Below are 19022 nucleotides of genomic sequence, written 5' to 3' on the forward strand. Positions count from 1 at the left end.
CTTGGGTATTCCTTTTACAAGCATAAATAAATAAAATAATTGACACTTGCTTATTTTTAATTTCGCTGGGTTTCCTAGAGAATTTTCAGATAATGCCAAGCTCTATTTTACATAAGATGCCAAAATGGTTGGCTAAAATTTATCGCAGGCCCAAAAAGATAAACAAGTATTGAATAATCTCAATGTTATCTTTAGAACCAATATTGACTGCAAAGCTATTTTTGTTCTCAGACAGTGAGTAGAACGGATAGATAACATTTCTGTAATTTCAAAAAATCGATTTTTATTTGTTTACCTCATTGAATTTTGATTTATTATATTTATCAAAATTCATTTATGAATAAATGATAAATTCAAAGCCATTTAGAATATTTATCTTTGTTGATCTATTTGCATAAAAATTCCTTATTATTTCGCTTTTCTCTGAAATTAATTTAACATAAATAAATGCTTAATACTTAAATGAAAATAATCACATTTATAGAAGAATTGAGAAATCAATGCATTCCAAATTAAAAATAACTTTTCAGCCTGAAAATTAAAAATTTGGTGTAAAAATAAGCAAAAGAATGAAAGATGTCATTTTTCTTTTACATCATTTTGAAAAAGGGAATATATCATGTCATTTAAATAGTTGTGAGTTTACTTTATAGATTATCTTTTAAAATTTATACATTTTTAAATATATTATTTTCAAAATTTTATAACTCTGATTCCTAAATATGATGGGTTTTTTCTCATGGACATCAATATTTTCAAAGTATTTTGCTTTTCTTCAAATCAATTCAATTTATAGCAGAATTTTTAATTTTGGTGGTGTTGCATTGTAGCTACCTTGATTTAATAAAAAATAAACTATTATACAAACTTCATCTTCTGAAAACTATTTATTACACATTTTTATATATATATTTCTGTGCATTTACACAGAATATTTCTGTACATTCTGTACTTTTATATCACAGCTTTTGAACTAAAAAAATTGCATGAAAACTTCTTCAATATATTAGTTTTAGTTCCCATAAAATTACTTATGGTATAACATAAGATTTTAATTAAAGCTGTTTGCTGAATCAGAACAACACAACAAATTCAACAAAAATTCAAAAAATAAAAATATTCAACAAACAGGAAATAAAACAATGTCTACAACAACTTTGTCTAATACAAATACAAGCATAAGCAACAAGTTCAATATATCAACAAAAAACAAAAAAATTTATCAATTGAAAATGAGTAAACAAATGAAAATGAATATAAAATATCATTTAAGAAAATAAATGTGTTTTCTTAAAAGAAAAAAGAAATGTTTAAACTGAAGAAATTGAAAAATACTCTTTTAAAACATAATGATCCAAAATATAGGAGAGAAATAACATTTTTATATCTAACATTTCTAAACAAATATAAATTATATATTTGTATTAAAAAGAGTAAATTTTAAAATAAATAACAAAAATTATTTACAACTTTTAATTTGAGCTTGAGAAACTTCTACAATTATTATTTATTTCTCTATATCTTTTAAAAATAAAACAATTTTCAAATATAAATCCTAAAATTATACTTTAAAAAAAACTTACACACAGAATATAAACTAAAAATTCTTAAGAATTTATATTAAGTTAAATAGCTAAACCTTATAAATTACATCTAAATATTGGTATTATATTTTCTGTACAAAACACGCCTTTTTCTAAAATGGAATAATAAAAAGCAATGATAACTAATGAAATCTATAAAAGACCATTTTTAAAACATCATTATGTTTGATTCCCCCCCCCCTCAACTTTAATTTGGTCCAGAGTTAGAATGTTCCAAAATTTTTCAGTGAGTGATTTTAATAGAAGTTTGTCTAAATATAACTGACTTACCATACAGTAAAAGAAAATATGCATACACATATAACATGCTTTGAAGAAACAAGTATGGAATTCTTTAACAATTTTTATTCTTTATGATATTAAGGAAATAGTTTAAATTTTATTTATTAAGAAAATTTCTTTTTAAATGACATTAGAAAACTGAAGAAAAACCTTTCAATAATTCCAGTTTAGACTTTCTGCTTTTGTATTTTGCAATAAAATAATGGAAACAAATCATAAGCTCCTGAATTTTGCAATAAATTTTCAATGAAAAATAATGAGGAACAGATATTTTGAATTAAAATATAAAGTACAAAGAGCATTTCTATTAGTAATTTCAAAAAGTTTTTGTCGCCACAAATTATTTTTTAGTACTTTCAGTTAAGTTTAATATATATATTTATTTATCAGTCCACATTGTAACAATATGGATTAATATTCATGTCAAACAACTGTAAAACTAGATGTTAACTACAATACTAGATGCTAATTGTATACATACAATTTAGTACACTGCATTAAATTGCATTATTCGGAAAAGAAAATTTATAATAGTTTTGTAATAAAGTAAAATGAATGTATAGCAGTGAAATGATTGGAATATATTCAAAAATATATTATATGAGACTCTTTTGTAATGTTTCATATGGAATAAATGCATTAATGTCTTTTTTTTATGGTTAGTATTATTATGCAAATATATTTAATTTCAATTTTTTAAAATGTTAAAAAGAGGGGGGGGGAAAGAAAGAAAAAAAGAAAAGAAAGACTAGAGCACCAGCATGATCAACATTTCCAAACTGCTAAAATGCATTCTTTAATTTTGATAATGAAATACTGGGTAACACAAAAATGTATGCTTACTTTGAATAACTATAGCATAAACAATTCAAATATGCATCACTTTCATCCTATAACCTAATTACAACATATTGATTATTCTTAGAATTAATATATTTCATAAACTGGATTATGAATTTCAGGTTTAAACTTGATGAAATTTTTCATAAAAGCATGGTTTGAGAAGAATTCATTTCTCTTGCATTCATTGAATCTGATCTCAGTATTCTTTTCATGAAAAAATTTGAAACAATTTTTTAAATCAAGATTAGCATTAATGAAAAAGTTGAGAATTGCTACTAAAAGCAAATGAGATCAAATGCCATCTTAGACATTCTTATGATTTCTTCGTTTACAATTTACAATAGTACCTAGACAGGCCTAATATTTGACTGAATAAACATTAGAATTAAAAAATTTGAATCACAAACCTCTGATATTAGATTTTTTATGAAATTCAAAGCAAGGAAACATTTTTAGTTAACATTTTTTAACATAATTATTTTCTAAATATGAAGTCTAACCCTATCAAAGTAAAAACAATTTTATTTATACATATTGATAAGTTACATTGTAGCAACTAAGAAAATAAACAAACCTTTAAGTGCTGTATGATTTTTGGCACTATGAAACAGAAAACTGAAATGAAAACAGGAAAATGACTTTGATATGCCACCTATATATATATCACATTAAAGAGCATATATTTTCTCAATAGCGATTGCTACGAAGTAAGCTACGTCCAAAATTCAGTGCTGTTTTTTTATGATTCTGATATTTTCCCCAGGCACCAAAGGGAACAATCACAACTGTAGCATTATCCTCTGATCCAAACTGCAATGCCTGATCAGTTACAAATGCAGCTGCTTCTGTAGGATTGTGACATGTGTTAACTGCATCACACACTTCTTGATCACTCATTGCAAAATTCACACCATCAGTAGTTAATATTAAAAAGGCATCTCTTCCATGTTTTATCTGAAACAAAAGTTTGATTATAGATTGATTACTTAAAAATAGCTTAAATGCAAATAATTCATAAAAAATTAATTTACAACAAAGTGTAAATTTAAATATATAAAGTTTTCCTAATTAGTGGAAAAGTTAGAAATGGAAAGGGGGAAATATATTTGATTTTTTTATCTTCTTATACCTATAGATAAAGTGCATAGCACAAATATATTCCAAAATCATTAAGTGCTTCACAATGCTATTGGTCTAGATTTATGATAGAATTTATTATCCAGAAGATAATTTATCTATTTTATTCTTAAATACCACATCATATATGATGTTCATATCATCATATTTCCAACTAGTATGAGTATAAGTTACCCAAAGTATAAGTTAGAGAGAGAAAAGAGAATAAGTTAAGAAAAAGTATAAAAGAGTGTAAAAAAAGGTATAAAAAAGAGAATGTTAGAAAGAGTATAAGTTAAAGAGTATAATTTGTATTACCCTTGACATGAAAGGGTAATACAAATTTTTGTTTCTATATTAGAATCTCTATTTAAAAAAGGATATCTAGATATTTTAGCTGATCATAACTTAAAGACAAATAATGAAAATTATGTAATGCAAATAAATGCATTCCAACTTCCTTTCAAAATTAGAGAGTTTTTAAGCAATACCAGTTTCTCTAAAGCATAATAGCATTCATTACAGAAAAAATTAATTTGCTGAATAATAAGATATTTTCCTTGTTTATTAAGCTGATAGTCATATTATACAATGATACAACTAATATCTCTTTGTTTTGACATTTAGGCATCAACTGGACACAAACACATTTTTAAAACAATAATGCATATCATAAAAAAATTATCTGTACTTTATAAAAACAGCTCCTTTTTATTGACAAAAAAAAATAAAAAAAAAAAAAAAAATAGCAAAACTTTTTCTGAGGCTCAAATAGAAAGTGTTTAACTTCTTTTGGAATTTTTATTGATTGAATTATACATCTTTGCAAAGCAACATAACTGCATCCACAAATAATAATAATAATAATAATAGTAAATAAATAAAGAATTTATTAAGGTGGGAAAAGCTTACTTCAAGAGATCTGGTATCGGCTTGTGCCGAAACACCATAAGGCTTCAAGTCTAAATCACCAATACTACGTGTCATGGCCAATCTTCCATTCACTAAATGCCTTCCTATATTGTCAGTATTAATGGTCCCTTTGGATTTTAATATTCTTTCCTGAAATAACAGAAATTCTTTTATTCATTTAAAAAAATTCATTAAAATTTTATAATATTAGCAATATATATAAGCAAAATTTTGAGGACGACAAATCTTTAAATTAAATAATTGGCACATACTAAATATTAAAAATGTAAACATTTCAAATGTGCTAAAATATTCCAAATGAATTTTTTTGCTTGCAAAACAAATAATTCTGAACAGCATTGAATTTTTTTTATTAAAATTTTATAAAATAAAGATCTTCAATTTCATATGCATAAACAAAATGGTAACAAACTCACAAACTCTTTTACTAAAATAACTGCACATATGTTTCATCCTTACAATTCTCCTTCATTCCAAATAGAATATTTAACATATAATAGAATGAAATAAATATTTTGCTGTTAAATATTGTAAAGAAGGGGAAAAAAATTACTAAACAGTCATAAAGAGACCAAATTCGGTAGTATGCATTTCTCAAAAGAAAAAAAAAAAAAAGGAATGACACAAAAGCACATATTTTTTTAAATATTGTGCCAAATGAAACTAATTTAAACTGATTACTGATGTTACTTTATGTATGTGTGTGTCAAAGGAATTGAAAAGGGCTGCTTATCACATGCCAGTCTCTAGCACATATCAATAACTGCTTACACTTCATAATAAATATACATCACAACCAGAGGAATTATGTTAAAAAAACAAAAACATTATGATTATGTTAAAGCCTGTCCTCGGCTATCTTTTTCTGCTGTCACTTAAAAAAAAAAATTTGTACCATAAGTTTCTTTACCTTTCGATAAATTAATAATAATAATAAAAAAATCTCATTGTTAAGGAAGAAGTTTTCCAGCATAATCTTCTAAATGCCTTTTAATTCTAATCATTCTTGCGGACAAAGATATAATGTGAAGTAATTGAAAAATTTAATATTTTTGAAATGTTTAAATAATAATAAATAAATAAAAACAAAAAAAGCATTAAAATAATAAATGAAAATAGTTTTTTTTTCTCCTGTTTATCTACTAAAGCAGAGTGAATTATTCACATTTTTAGAATGAAATCATTTAAAGTAAGAATCATTGTGACAAAAAATTAGCATGTAGTAGAAATATGAATTTTTTGTGGTAAAAAATAAACTGAAAAGAGCTTTTGGTATAATAAGAGTTAACAATCCAGAAAAATCTAAAAACTAATATTTGAAAGTACAATGAATGAACTTATAGATTGCTTTCACCCATTGCAAGTCATATATTTGTATGAAAACATGCATTTATATAAATGTGTTTGTTACTGACAGAAAGTAACTGAATATATATAATCAATTTACAAAAAAAAAAAAAAAATGTGGAAGGCTATTTATTCAGTGATTTTTCCCTCTTCATATTTTAGTATTTCTTAAATAGCAGCAAAAGTGTATAAAAAAATGCAGCTATCTAAAGTGCCTAAATATTCAACTTTACATGAAGTTCCTGATAGAAGATAGTAGCACACAGAGTATTCACAAAAGGTATTGTAGCAGCACATTTTAGCAGAACAATTTAACAGTAAATGCTATTGAAGACTAATAGGCTATAACCTATTGCAATGTGCAGCAACGATGTTTGCAATGTATGCCTTAAATCTTTAGAAATATATTAGTTAATAATGTTGAAAAATGCAATTTGATATGACATTAACTTTTAATATATTAGGATTAACATTACAAAATTTTTCAATGAGGAACAAACAATATTGTGTCATGTAGATCTTCTTGCTGTCAATTTCTGTTGTCACTTGGATAACTAGACTTTTAGTCTAAATCACTTTCATGGAAAAAAAAGTGACATATCATGACAACATTTATGATTGACAATAACTGTCCATTTTGATCCAACTGCATTTTTCAGTTTATGTTCATTTATTTTTTAATGCTGCAATTTTCAGTTTCATTTGCATTTTTATTTTTTTATTCCTTTTACCATGTTATGCAAGCATAGATATAATGTATACATTCTTTTAGTAAGATTTGCTTTTAAACTATGCAACATATATATATATATATATATATATATATATATATATATATATATATATATATATATGTCAAAAAATAGTTTGGCAATGTATAAGATTGGCACACACTAAACATTTGATATAGTGATAATAACTTCTTGTGTACAGATGATCACCCCACTACCACTGAACAATATCAACAGACAATGGTAATGAGATTAATCATGAAACTTATATTCTCCAAGTTATTTTGTCATCAACATGTTTTCCAGTTTTTTTTCCCTTTATTGTTTCCAAACTTGAAAGCTTTAATATTCACTATGTTTTAATAAAGGGTTTATTTGTGGAAAGGTGGTGGCATGTTACAATTATTGCCAAGTTAACAGAAAAGTAGCAATTTTCTTTTCTTATTTTTGAAGCACTAACAACAATACACATGGAAATTCCTTAATACATACCTTTTCTGATTTCAAATCAGCTGTATGATCTGTAGTTAGCCGCTTTGTTTCACCATTCCTACATAATACTGCTCTGCTGTCTCCAACATGTCCTATTACCAGTTCAACACTGTTCCTTAACAGACAAACAGTAGCTGTTGTACCTGCTTGAGAGGCATCTTTTCCTGTAACAACAAATTAGTTTTTAAGAGATATTATTACAGAAAAACAATCTCACTAATTTTAATTAAATAAGCTGTAACCAGTAGTAAATAAATTTTTTAAATAAAATATGTCAAAATCTTAGATATAACTTGGTCTACTTTCTTCAGTTTGGTCTAATAGTTTTATGGACTTAATTTTAGTTATAGCAGACAAACAAATTTATGAAAAAAATTAAATTTGTAAAATATATATATATAAGCAAGAAAAGCAGAAAATAGGAAATTAAAATACTGAAAAAATTTATAATTCTTAAGTAAACATATAATGAATAAAATAATGTATCTAATAATAATAATAATAACTGAAAAGTTAAAAAGATTAAATTGTGGAATTTTAATGTAAATTACTGAAATAAAGACAGGTCAACAAAGGAAATATTTTATACTTCAAAGAAATGCATGGACACTCTTCAAGTATGGGCAAAACAAACATTGAGTATTTTTATATTATATATGGAGGTACAGCTTCTCAAACAAAATCTGTAGTTAAAAGTGGAACCAATTAACAAATGCCATAAAACTGATTCTACTTTTTGCTAGATAGTGACAGTCTAAGTGTAGTTTGATTGCATAAAGTTCATGACAAATAAGAGTATTTCAATCAAAAATAAAAATTTAAAAGCTTTTTTTTCCCCCCATTATGAAGAAGCCATACCAAAAAGGTTATAAAAGTAGAACACTTCTTTAAAGAAGAAAATAATAATAATAATAATAGTAACAGAAAAGAATATTGAAATGTTAAGAAATAAAACATAAGTGAGGAATTTTAAACAGTAACACATGAAAGTACATTTATAAACTTATTCTCAGTTGAACCTCAAACTTTTTTCCTTATTAGAATAGTCATCCTAGTCAAACATGTGAACTTTATCAAATATTTTTGTAACTGTAAGCATGTAAACTTTTCCAATGACTTTCAAAAATTGGATTGTGAAGAAATTCGAACAAGAAACTATACAAATGAATCAAAACTATAGAATGCCATAAAATTATTTCAAAATAAATGAAAATCAATCTTAAAATTAATACTTACGAGTAGAATTGAATAAAATATGTCTTGCATACACATTATTTATGTCTTGAAAAGAATACTGAAGCACTGTTTGTAAATCTGTTTCCCCTCGATTTAACCAATAGATAATGTAGTCTTCCATATGATCACAGCAGAAGTCGGCACATTCAGGTCCACCATGTCCATCAAATACAGCAAAGTACAACAATTCTGGACGTAATTCTTTTACTCTGAAAAAAAACACTACTGCAATTTACAATAATAATAAATATGTTATATTCTTAGCATATACTCTGCATAAGCTATTCTTCATGTTACAATACAATATATGCAGGAAAGGGGAGGGGGAGCAACCGAAAAGGCTTGTTATAAGAATAAAGTGCTCATCTGCTCTTTTAATATCAAAAGCTAAAATTTATATACATACATAATCTAGGTAAGCAATCAAATTTTATCTTAAAAAATACAAACTTTTCAAATATTTTTTGAGAAAAAATATGAATTAATATTAATATGGTGGATTTGATTACAGAACTAACTATATGTCAAGGTGAAATTCACAAAATTAGCTAAGAGAAAATTCAGCTTTAAAACATAAATATAGAATATCATCAGTAATTGCTGAATATTTTTTTGTAAATACTAAAGTTGAATTATTTCATACATATTAATATATATACATAGCATATTTGTTGTGAAAAATCATACAAAAATACTTTCACTGAATATCTAAAAGGACTTTATTATACTACTGTTACTAATCTTAGAAAGAAAAACATAAATAAATAAAATATTATATTTCAATTCTTTGAAAGATAAAAGGAGACTGAGAACATAAGTAAACAAATCAAAGATATGAAAATCATGTCAATTTCATTAAGTATGCAAATAAAGCTTTCTGTTTCATTTTAAAAATTTCACTGTTCAGTTTTCTCATTAACTAATCATCTTTGGAAACTCGGACACCACAAAGAAATTATACACATAAAATCAGGCAGTTCTGACATGGGAAAAATGTAATTGTTTTTTTATATCTTTAGAAAAAAAATCAATCATTAAGATTTTCTAAAAAAATATGTGCTTTTTATAGATTTTTTTATAAAGGTCATTAAAAATAAGCAGTTTTCAAGGCCTTTAAATGACACTATGCATCCTATTAATATAAAATTTACAACAGTGCAATTATTAATAACAATAAAAATTAATTTATATTTTCACATCCCAAAAATATAACATGTATAATAAAGAATTAAAAATAAAATATAAATTACTGGTAAGACAATCTGTTTTATACTAAAATAAATTAGCTACATTGCTTAAAAAGAAAATCTACAAACATGAATCCACTTACAAGAGTGTACTATATTTTTCTCTTTACAATCTTGTTGGAAAGATTTTAAAAAATGACAGATGTACAAAACAATATATAGCATTATCACTTCACATGTTTTTATACAAGAGGATTATTAAATGCCTGTACAGTGCAAAATAATGAAAAGTTTCTCAACATATGTGATGGATAGAATTTAAACAAGGCACAGAAAATTTTGATTGATTTGTTTTTTGGAAACTTAAAAATTACTTGTCAAAATCATTATTAACTATGACATTACTAAAACAGGAAATAAACTACTATACTATGATAGCTCAATTGATTCATTAAAATTTACATTTATTATTCTGATAAGATTTTTGAACAAAATACAAGAAAGAAAACCACACAAGAATTTATATGCAAGTGAATGAAATATTTTAAATAGGCTAATCTAAGAATATTAATTATCTTTGATTGTAATCATTAGTCAACAGCATATCTGAAATATAAGTAATTTAAATTAAATTTCTAAAAATAAAATCCAGAAAGAAAAAAAATATAAGAGATTTCCAATTCTTTTATTGGATATTCATTTGCATATGCTTTTTTACAAAATTACAACTATTTAAAATTATACATAAGCTTTATAGACATGCTGTGCAGTGTCACATATTAAATACACATATTTAGTTTGTTTTACAATGCTTTCCAAACTTATATACTTATCTCAATTTTAATATTAGTTTCCAAAAAAAAAATGTAAAGTTTTAATAAATAAATATACCTTAATCTGTCTTCATTTGTTGTTCTTCTTCCTATCACACTAGCAGTTCCTACATTTTCGATAGATATCTTTGGAATAGGTTTTCCATGTTTTATACTGGCTTGGAGAAGAAGAGGTAAATCTATTCTGTTGTCCCATGTCCCTAACGTATCAAAATTTTCTTGTTCATTTCTACGATCTTGAAGAGTATGGATCGAAGAAATCCTATTCCGATTATGAAAATGTCTTCTAATTTCAAAACCGCTACGAACGCATCTTTTAGATGATATCCTGAGCACAGTAAGCAAACTTGTCATTCTATTTGGTATGATGCAATACAAAAAGAAGTTTCAATAATGCTCCTACCCAAATTTTCAACAGAATTTCGATCCAGATATATTTATTGGTGGTTTAAGCTCGGTTTAAAACTCAAAAACTAACGAAAATAACGCAGCTCTATCAAACACGTTAAAACACAGCTTCTACAACGTAAACTGAAATCAACTTGTTTACGCGGAAAGTTCGTCTGCAACAAACAAGTCGGAATGTTGAAAACAAACCAGTGATTGAATCATACTGACAGTTACAGTTAAATGCTATTTAAAGTGAACTGATATTGAATTAATATCATACAAGAACAACAAGAAGGTTAGTTTTATCTAAACAACCGTATGCAAAATGTAATAGTGTGTATTGAATCTCAAAAAATAACATGTGTAATTCCTTAAATGCACATTTATAATTGAAATGGATAAGCAAGTCAATAATAGCAGTATATGATGAGAACCAATCCCACTGAAAGTAAAAGAAAACAGTATTTATAAAAACATGAATGATTTTTTTCAATCTTTAATTATTAAATTAATATCAAAACGGACAACTATTGAGATTGTGAAGTAGTTTCATATGACAATCTCATAAAGGCAAATAAACAACCAATCAACGGGAGTGGTCTCTACAAAATTTCCTCACATGCTCTCTAATAAAAGTGTTATCCCAGTGAACCCCTTGCATGGCACTTGCGTACAATAGCTAAGAAATATTAATCTTTGTCATGAATTCAGCCTCTTTACTGAATCTGTCAAGTTTCAGGTGCATTCTTACCAACCAACTGATACAAAAATTTGACATAAAACTGCATTTATACGTATTACTACATTATGACGTATTAAATTTGACATGTTTAAGTAGTTGCGTTTTTAATCATCCCGTTTACTTGATTCCAAAAAGCACAGACCCTATTAGCACAAGATGTTGTACGATATTCCCACGATGTTGTTCCATGTTTTGAATGCCGGCCAATGTTGGAAAGATAATAAAATGGTTCAGCATTTTTTGCTTCGAGGAGCCCAACAGATGATTAACTCCTAGATATAAAATTTTATAGGTGTCTATACTTTTGAACCGTTGAATTTTTGTACCAAATTTTATCTACATAGCTATTTTCGGTTTCTAGTCATCGTGATAATTTATATTCAAACAATCGGACAGACAGACTTCCACTAAATAGATTTAGCTCTAAATTTGATAGCTATAAATTTAGATCTAAGCCTTTAAGCCAACTTTCATCCATCTAACTCAAAGCGTTTTTAAGTTATCTTTGCCTCATAGACGGACATTTTGCAAAAATATGATTTTTGAACTCGGGAGATGTTTAAAACGTGGAGATACGTCGAAATTTCGAGTTCAATTTTTTTGACAATTATACTTTCGCTGTACTACAAAAAGTACTGTAGAAGAAAGTAAAAAGTCGAAAAGGTTCTTCTCTTTACTTTTAATATCCGTCGGCAATACGGTGTGTTTCTTTCTTCAAATGGTATGGAAGAGCTGCCAGAGGGTCTCATGAAACTTTTCCCTGCTACTTGTTAAATCCAAAATTTTAAATAGATCCATAAAACATATCTTTCATATCTGTACCTTTGGTGACAGGAACATATACGAAATTTCCTTTTTGTAGGGATTGCAAAGAAACACTTATTTAAAATTATAGATACTATTTGATCCTGATCGTATAAAATCTTTTAGGGACTCTAAAGCAATGTCAGTCTCTAGACCCCATTTTCCTTTCTTAAAACCTTATATTTTTAAACGTAGTATAATTTTTAAATGTATATTAATTTTTATATGGTAGGTTTGAGTCGGAAACAGCAATCTTACTAAAAGCTTTTGGTAAAGAGTAATTTTAAAATGTTTAATCTTGAATCACTTTCTAAAAAGTGGTTTCAATACTTAGCATTTGAAAAGATTGCACGTTTAAAAGTAAAACTAAATATAATACTACTAGATACAACTAAATATAAATAAGATACAACTAGACATAAATATGATTAAAAAAATAAGAACTTTTTTTTTAAATTAAGAAGTTCCAAATATTTTAGAATTATTAAATAGCATGATATATAATATACAGATAGTAATTGGGAATATTACTAAAATAATGTTCCAAAATTTATTTAAACAATATTTTATTTTAATTTGAATAACTTCGATTGCAAGGCCTGCATAATTAAATGAAACTATATAATTAAATAACTTTCAAAATATCGCTAAAAATATCAAAACCTTGGGGCCCTCTTAAGTAGTGGGAGTGCTCAACAATTTCCTATTTCACCTATTTAATAATACGGTACTAAATTTGATGGATTTATAACAAAATTTAATTCGGGTCTAAATTTCTTGGGTAAAACTATATGCTAAATTCAAATTTAGTCAGCTTTTTGAGATTTTCAATTATAGCATTCGTAGGTATACGGACAAGCAGCAAACAAACCATTTAACAAAATGGCAGATGTTTAACATTATAATTTCAAGTTATTGTATGCAATCAGAGATTTGTAAGCAAATAAATGTACTTCCAATTTTTTTTGACATGATAATCTTATTAGGTTATATAACATTTGTAAAATATGTGATGCGTCATATGAAATGCATAATCCCCCCCCCCAAAAAAAAGACTCTTGAAAACGGTCCACAGAGCAGACCGTTGAACGTAGAGTTACAATGCTACAGGACAATAAGTACTCATTAAGAAGGTGTTTTAATTGCATTTTTAATTAATAATCAATCTAGAATTTAATTTTTTTTCAATAACCTAATATGTATTAATAAACAAAACATTTTTACTCTCCAATATAAAATTATATATATATAAAAAAAACAGTTTTCCACTGATGTCAAATTGATTTCAGTACATTCATATTTCTACATTTTATATATTTTTAAAAAATAATTTTAAATGTATATATATTTTTAAATAGTGAATTTTTCCTCACTCGTTCGCATTTCTTGTATATAAATTCTCGGTGATATAATTGAAAGATTTTCTAGAATTTTTTTCTAAATTCTAGAAGGTTTCATGGAGATTTATCTCAAAATATCAATTTATTTTTAAATATTACAATTTTTTCTTCATATGCTAGCAAAAACAGTAAGAAAAACGTAGAAAATTTGTACCTGCACAAACAATAAATTTGTTTTTACTTCAATTTTCAATAGTTAGGCATTTTTTTTTTTCCTTTATACAACTGCCTCGAAGTTTTTAAGAATATACATATAGCTTTTGAGATTTGAATTTTGTAACATAAGAAGTTTCTACAGTCTGAAAGATTTCTGTTTTATGAAAAATAAAATTTAGATGAGCAAAAATCTGCGAAACAGTTCAGCAGTCTATCAGTTCATGAATTCCTGATTAATGTTCTGCACATTTCATTTAAAAATGTAGCAAGAATTAAATCAGGGTAATTTAAATTTTTATGGTAATCTAAGACATAGATTACAAAAATATATAATTACATTGCAACCGAAATTTTACCATTTCTAGTAATCAGGAATAATACCATTTCTAGTGATCAGGAATTCATGAACTGATAGACTGCGAAACAGTTCAGCAGTCTATCAGTTCATGAATTCCTGATTAATGTTCTGCACATTTCATTTAAAAATGTAGCAAGAATTAAATCAGGGTAATATAAATTTTTATGGTAATCTACGACATAGATTACAAAAATATATAATTACATTGCAACCGAAATTTTACCATTTCTAGTAATATATACAATAATACATTTAACTTAATTTATCAATTTTAAGTTTATAATTATGCTCAAAATTTTGCTGCAAGTATGTGGAAGTCATCATTACAATTTTCTTATCTGTTACCAAAAAACAAACTAGTTGTTAGTACAAGTAACTCCATTTAAGTTATTATTAACCTTAGCAAGCTCAAGAAATAAAATTTTAACTCCATCATGTGGAAGGAAGCTAACGGCTTTTCCTTTTCTGAAATCTGCTCTTGTCTATGATGTTTCTAATTGATTTGATCATAAATTTTAGTGCATAACATTAGTACAAAAAAAAAAGCGTTACACCAAATAATTTCAGTTTAGAAACTTAGTTAAATTAGTATGTTCATTTATGTATAAATTTACTTTTAATACAGAAAATATTAATGTTGAGTAAATAAAGCTTCTTGATAATTTCAAGATAAATAATGCTTGCTACGGATTTACATCTTCAACTCGCTTTCCTCAACTAACTCCAAGAATTACTGTTGTAATTTTTTTTTTTTTTATCACTGTATGATCTCAGCTACTTTCATTTGCTCACCATATGATTTTGTATTTCTGTTAGTAATAAAAGATTATAAATACATTCATTACTAAAAGTAAAGTTTAATGATTTAAAATGCATAAAATTTCTGACATTAATTTTTCATCAATTACTAAAAAAACTAAATCAAAAATTTTTAAATTTAAAATTTTCTGGTAGAAGAGAAAGATACATGTAAATATTAGAAAGCAAAAATATCAATTTTATTGTATTTAAAATCAAAATTGATTTGGTTTCTTTTTCCTTATATTTCATTGTAATTGATTGAGATATCGTTAATAACATTGAAATAATCATCACAGACGAAATCATCACAGAATTAATAAGATTATTTTTTCAAATCAGTCTGATGAGCTATATCTTATTACGAACAATATCAAGTTATTTTTATTATATTATTTGAAATTATGCTTGAGATATAATGATAAAGCATTTGGTGTGGCTAGCTATACTTTAAAGTGGCGAAAACAATTGGCGAGGAAAACTGGTGATACTCCTGTAGTTCAGAAATTTCGCATAGAGCATAGAAACGCATTAGTCGTTTTTCATTTAATTTCATTATGACAGTATCTGCTTATAAATGGTTCCTTACCATTTTAATTTGCTCTAACTTCTCGCTTTTGACGATTTTGACTTATAATCAAAAATGCTCAACTCATTTTTTGCATTTTTTCGAATTCCTAAAAGCTTTGTTTCAAATTTACCATTCTAGGCAAGATTTTAAAACTTCGAGTTAGTGATGGAAAAATGACAATTTGCAAATTCCACTTAACTTTGTATGTATATAAGCGTTTTATATTTTTAGATGGTGTTTAATTTCAGTTGGATGTTTGGCTCAGATGTTCATTTTTTGATCGGTAATTTTACATTATTGCGTAATTTTAATAATATATAATTGTTGTGCAGAGCACGATAATCAATTTTATGATCATAGAGCAACCTCCTCTAAATTCCAAATTCTCATATGTGCTCTTACTAATCAAAGCGATAATGATTTTAGGAGAGAATACTCTTTATAAATTGCTTATGAGAAGACTTATTCATTAAAAAATAAAGAGAGAAAATAACATTATAAAGAATTTTTTATTCCACAGACAGAAAAATATTTTTATTCTCCGGTAAATTGCTTGATATTCAAATTCTTACAAACAGAATTAATTAACTGATGCAAGCAAGGCAGACGAATCAAGCCTAAAATATTATCATGCTACGATGTTCCAGGCAAGAGGTTAGATTTTTTTCAAAGCATGATTTTTATCTGATCATTCGGTGATTTGAAATTTTCTCTGCCAATAGGGTGCATATTAACACTTTAAAATCCTACGTACAAATTGCAATAAAGTTGCGTTCTATGTAGTGGAATTTTCAAAAGATAAGACATTCAAAAGTGTATTTATCTTACTTAAAATATGAAGAAAATGTTCAAGGATTGGCGGAAAAATCTATACAAGAGTAATGTAATTATAGAACTGAATCATAAAGAATGGCGTCAACAGCAGCTGTTTCAGCTGTTCAGGTAGAAGTTATTAATCGGAAAGGAAAACAGGAGAACGATATTTTTCGTCGTCACATTTTGGAATTGATTTATCTGATGTATCACCTTTATTTGTTAATGGATAATCATTCCAAACATTGAATGTTCATTTTTTACCTTTGTTTAACTTGACTTCTAAAATAACTCACGTGACAAATAATCATTCCAGTTGAATTTACTCATATCAATCACGTTTTCACAATCATTGTATGGAAAATTCGAGATGGCAAAGTTTAGATTGTTCATCAGAATTATGAAACTCGAAGTTATGAATTAAAGCTATTTTCTTTGAGTATATATAATCTATTATATTAAAATCTGAAAAGATTAACTTTCAAAATTTTTAATTGCTATTTAAACTTTTTCAAATCAGAATTTTAAATGCATTTCGCCAATCTACAATAATGATATTAAATTAATTACTTTTTATACATTGAAAACTTCCCTAACACATTAATTAAAATTTTTAATTCAAATTTAGATACTTAATTTTTATTATTTATTAGCATTATTAAAATAGTCGCACAATTCCTCTCTACTCATAATAAAGATAGATGCATGTATGTGTGCACGTACTGGGACAAACTACCTCTACAGATCAGATCGTTTGGCCCACATTTGCGTTTTGGCATATATATGCTTTGAAGGATGAATATGTGCAATTCGGAGCGATGTTTTGAAATTTTAATTAATTGAAAAATAGGCTGAAAATTTCCGTTTTTCAGTAATAATTCTCCGAAAATATTATTGTACAAAAGTAAATTTTATATCATCTCAAAATTTAGAAGAAAAATGGATTCTTTCAGATATTAATTTAATAATCCTAAAATTTTTTTACTGAGGTTTGACTTAAAAAAAATAGATGAAACGCACATTTACTTTTTAGATAGCGCTAGGATATCATGGAGTTAGTCTCCATAAGAAACGTTCGTATGCATACTGAAAAGAACATAAGAAAGACAATTAAAATAACAATGCTTTAAATAATTTGGCTGTAGCATGAATATACACATTTATATATTAAAGATTTATCTGGAATTGAATATAACCAATATTCTCGGTAAACCAGTTGGTCTCTAAAGACGGCCAATTTAAAATATATTTCATGATTTTTATAAAATATATTTTCGATTAATTTAGAAATAATTTAACAAGAAATAAGGAAAATGGAATAAATAGCACGAATTTTAATTTGATTAAGTGCAACTTTAGCTGCTAGATGGCAGCACAACAGAGCAGAGCTATGAAAGAATCATTTTGATATTTTACAAATCGGAATATTAGGGTTTTTTTTTTATTTGATTCACCAAAATAAAATAAAAATAAACATTTACACCACATAATTTTTTTTCTTTCCTTCAAAAAATGTAAAAATACTTTTCATGTAGAATTAAAAGGAAATTTTTAAAATTTAATTTTACAGAATTGATTTCAAAAGGTTTTCTCTCTCTCTTTTAATTCGATAAATTTTGTTTCAATTTAGCATAACTTAATTGTAAGAGTTTCAAAGTGGCTTGCAATTTACTTTCAAGAAGTAATATATATATATATATATATATATATATATATATATATATATATATATATATATTCTTATGTACGTAGAAACATATGACTTTTAATTTGGTGCAGCGAAATTTGAAATAGTTTGTCATAATTTCATAAATTGAAATGAAGATAGTTTTTGATCAGAGTAAATTGAAAAAATATATAGTGTCGATAAAAAAAGCGATTTCTGTATTCTTTAAGAGGAATGGAATGTAATTATTGCCACCCATTCAAATATACTTTCCCCCTACTTCTTTATTATAGCACGTAATCCCAGCAATATTGTTGCAATAATTTTACGATATTACATGGCATTCAGAATATCGACAAAATTAGGGAAATAAAGTGTAGCATCTTTTACTAATTGAGATACAAAATTTGAGTATTCTCATTCTTATCTGACTCTGCAATTTGGGATATAAGAATTTCATATCTAGAGATGTGGTGCTATTCACATTATATATAGTTAGATCCGAGTGGTTAGGTAAATCTGAATGGTTAAATTCCACAATTTGTAATTTGAATGCGTAGTCTATTATGAGTCATTACCGACCAATATACAGATATTTAACTAAGCAGGTACGTCCCATCATCGATGACAACTTTACGACATTCCCTGTGGAAAGTAAAAACTTGTATACTGACTAAGGTCATTTCTCATCCAAGTAGTTGTGCTTCACTCAAGCACTGT

The 19022-nt window shown here is 26.2% G+C and overlaps 1 protein-coding gene across 1 annotated transcript; it reads right to left on the reverse strand.

Moving 5' to 3' along the window:
• Nucleotides 1-868: 868 nt before the first annotated feature.
• LOC129972758 (protein phosphatase 1K, mitochondrial-like) lies at nt 869-11184 on the reverse strand. Its single transcript, XM_056087009.1, has 5 exons — nt 10663-11184; nt 8585-8793; nt 7349-7512; nt 4758-4907; nt 869-3683 (listed from the first exon to the last, which is right to left on the reverse strand). The coding sequence occupies exons 1-5, from the start codon at nt 10956-10958 to the stop codon at nt 3417-3419; spliced, it is 1086 nt and encodes a 361-aa protein (XP_055942984.1). The 5' UTR covers nt 10959-11184; the 3' UTR covers nt 869-3416.
• Between the last annotated feature and the right edge of the window lie 7838 nt (nt 11185-19022).

The sequence above is a fragment of the Argiope bruennichi genome, chromosome 6 (assembly GCF_947563725.1).
Source record: "Argiope bruennichi chromosome 6, qqArgBrue1.1, whole genome shotgun sequence".
Taxonomy (NCBI): domain Eukaryota; kingdom Metazoa; phylum Arthropoda; class Arachnida; order Araneae; family Araneidae; genus Argiope; species Argiope bruennichi.

What these genes read in the sequence shown, in the direction of transcription:
- LOC129972758 (XM_056087009.1), bottom strand. Translation starts at nt 10,958, where the DNA reads ATGACAAGTTTGCTTACTGTGCTCAGGATATCATCTAAAAGATGCGTT. An exon ending in CTGATTTGAAATCAGAAAAG is followed by an intron (nt 4,908 to 7,348) that starts GTATGTATTAAG and finishes CTGTTATTTCAG; the next exon opens with GAAAGAATATTAAAATCCAA. An exon ending in CCGATACCAGATCTCTTGAA is followed by an intron (nt 3,684 to 4,757) that starts GTAAGCTTTTCC and finishes CTTTTGTTTCAG; the next exon opens with ATAAAACATGGAAGAGATGC.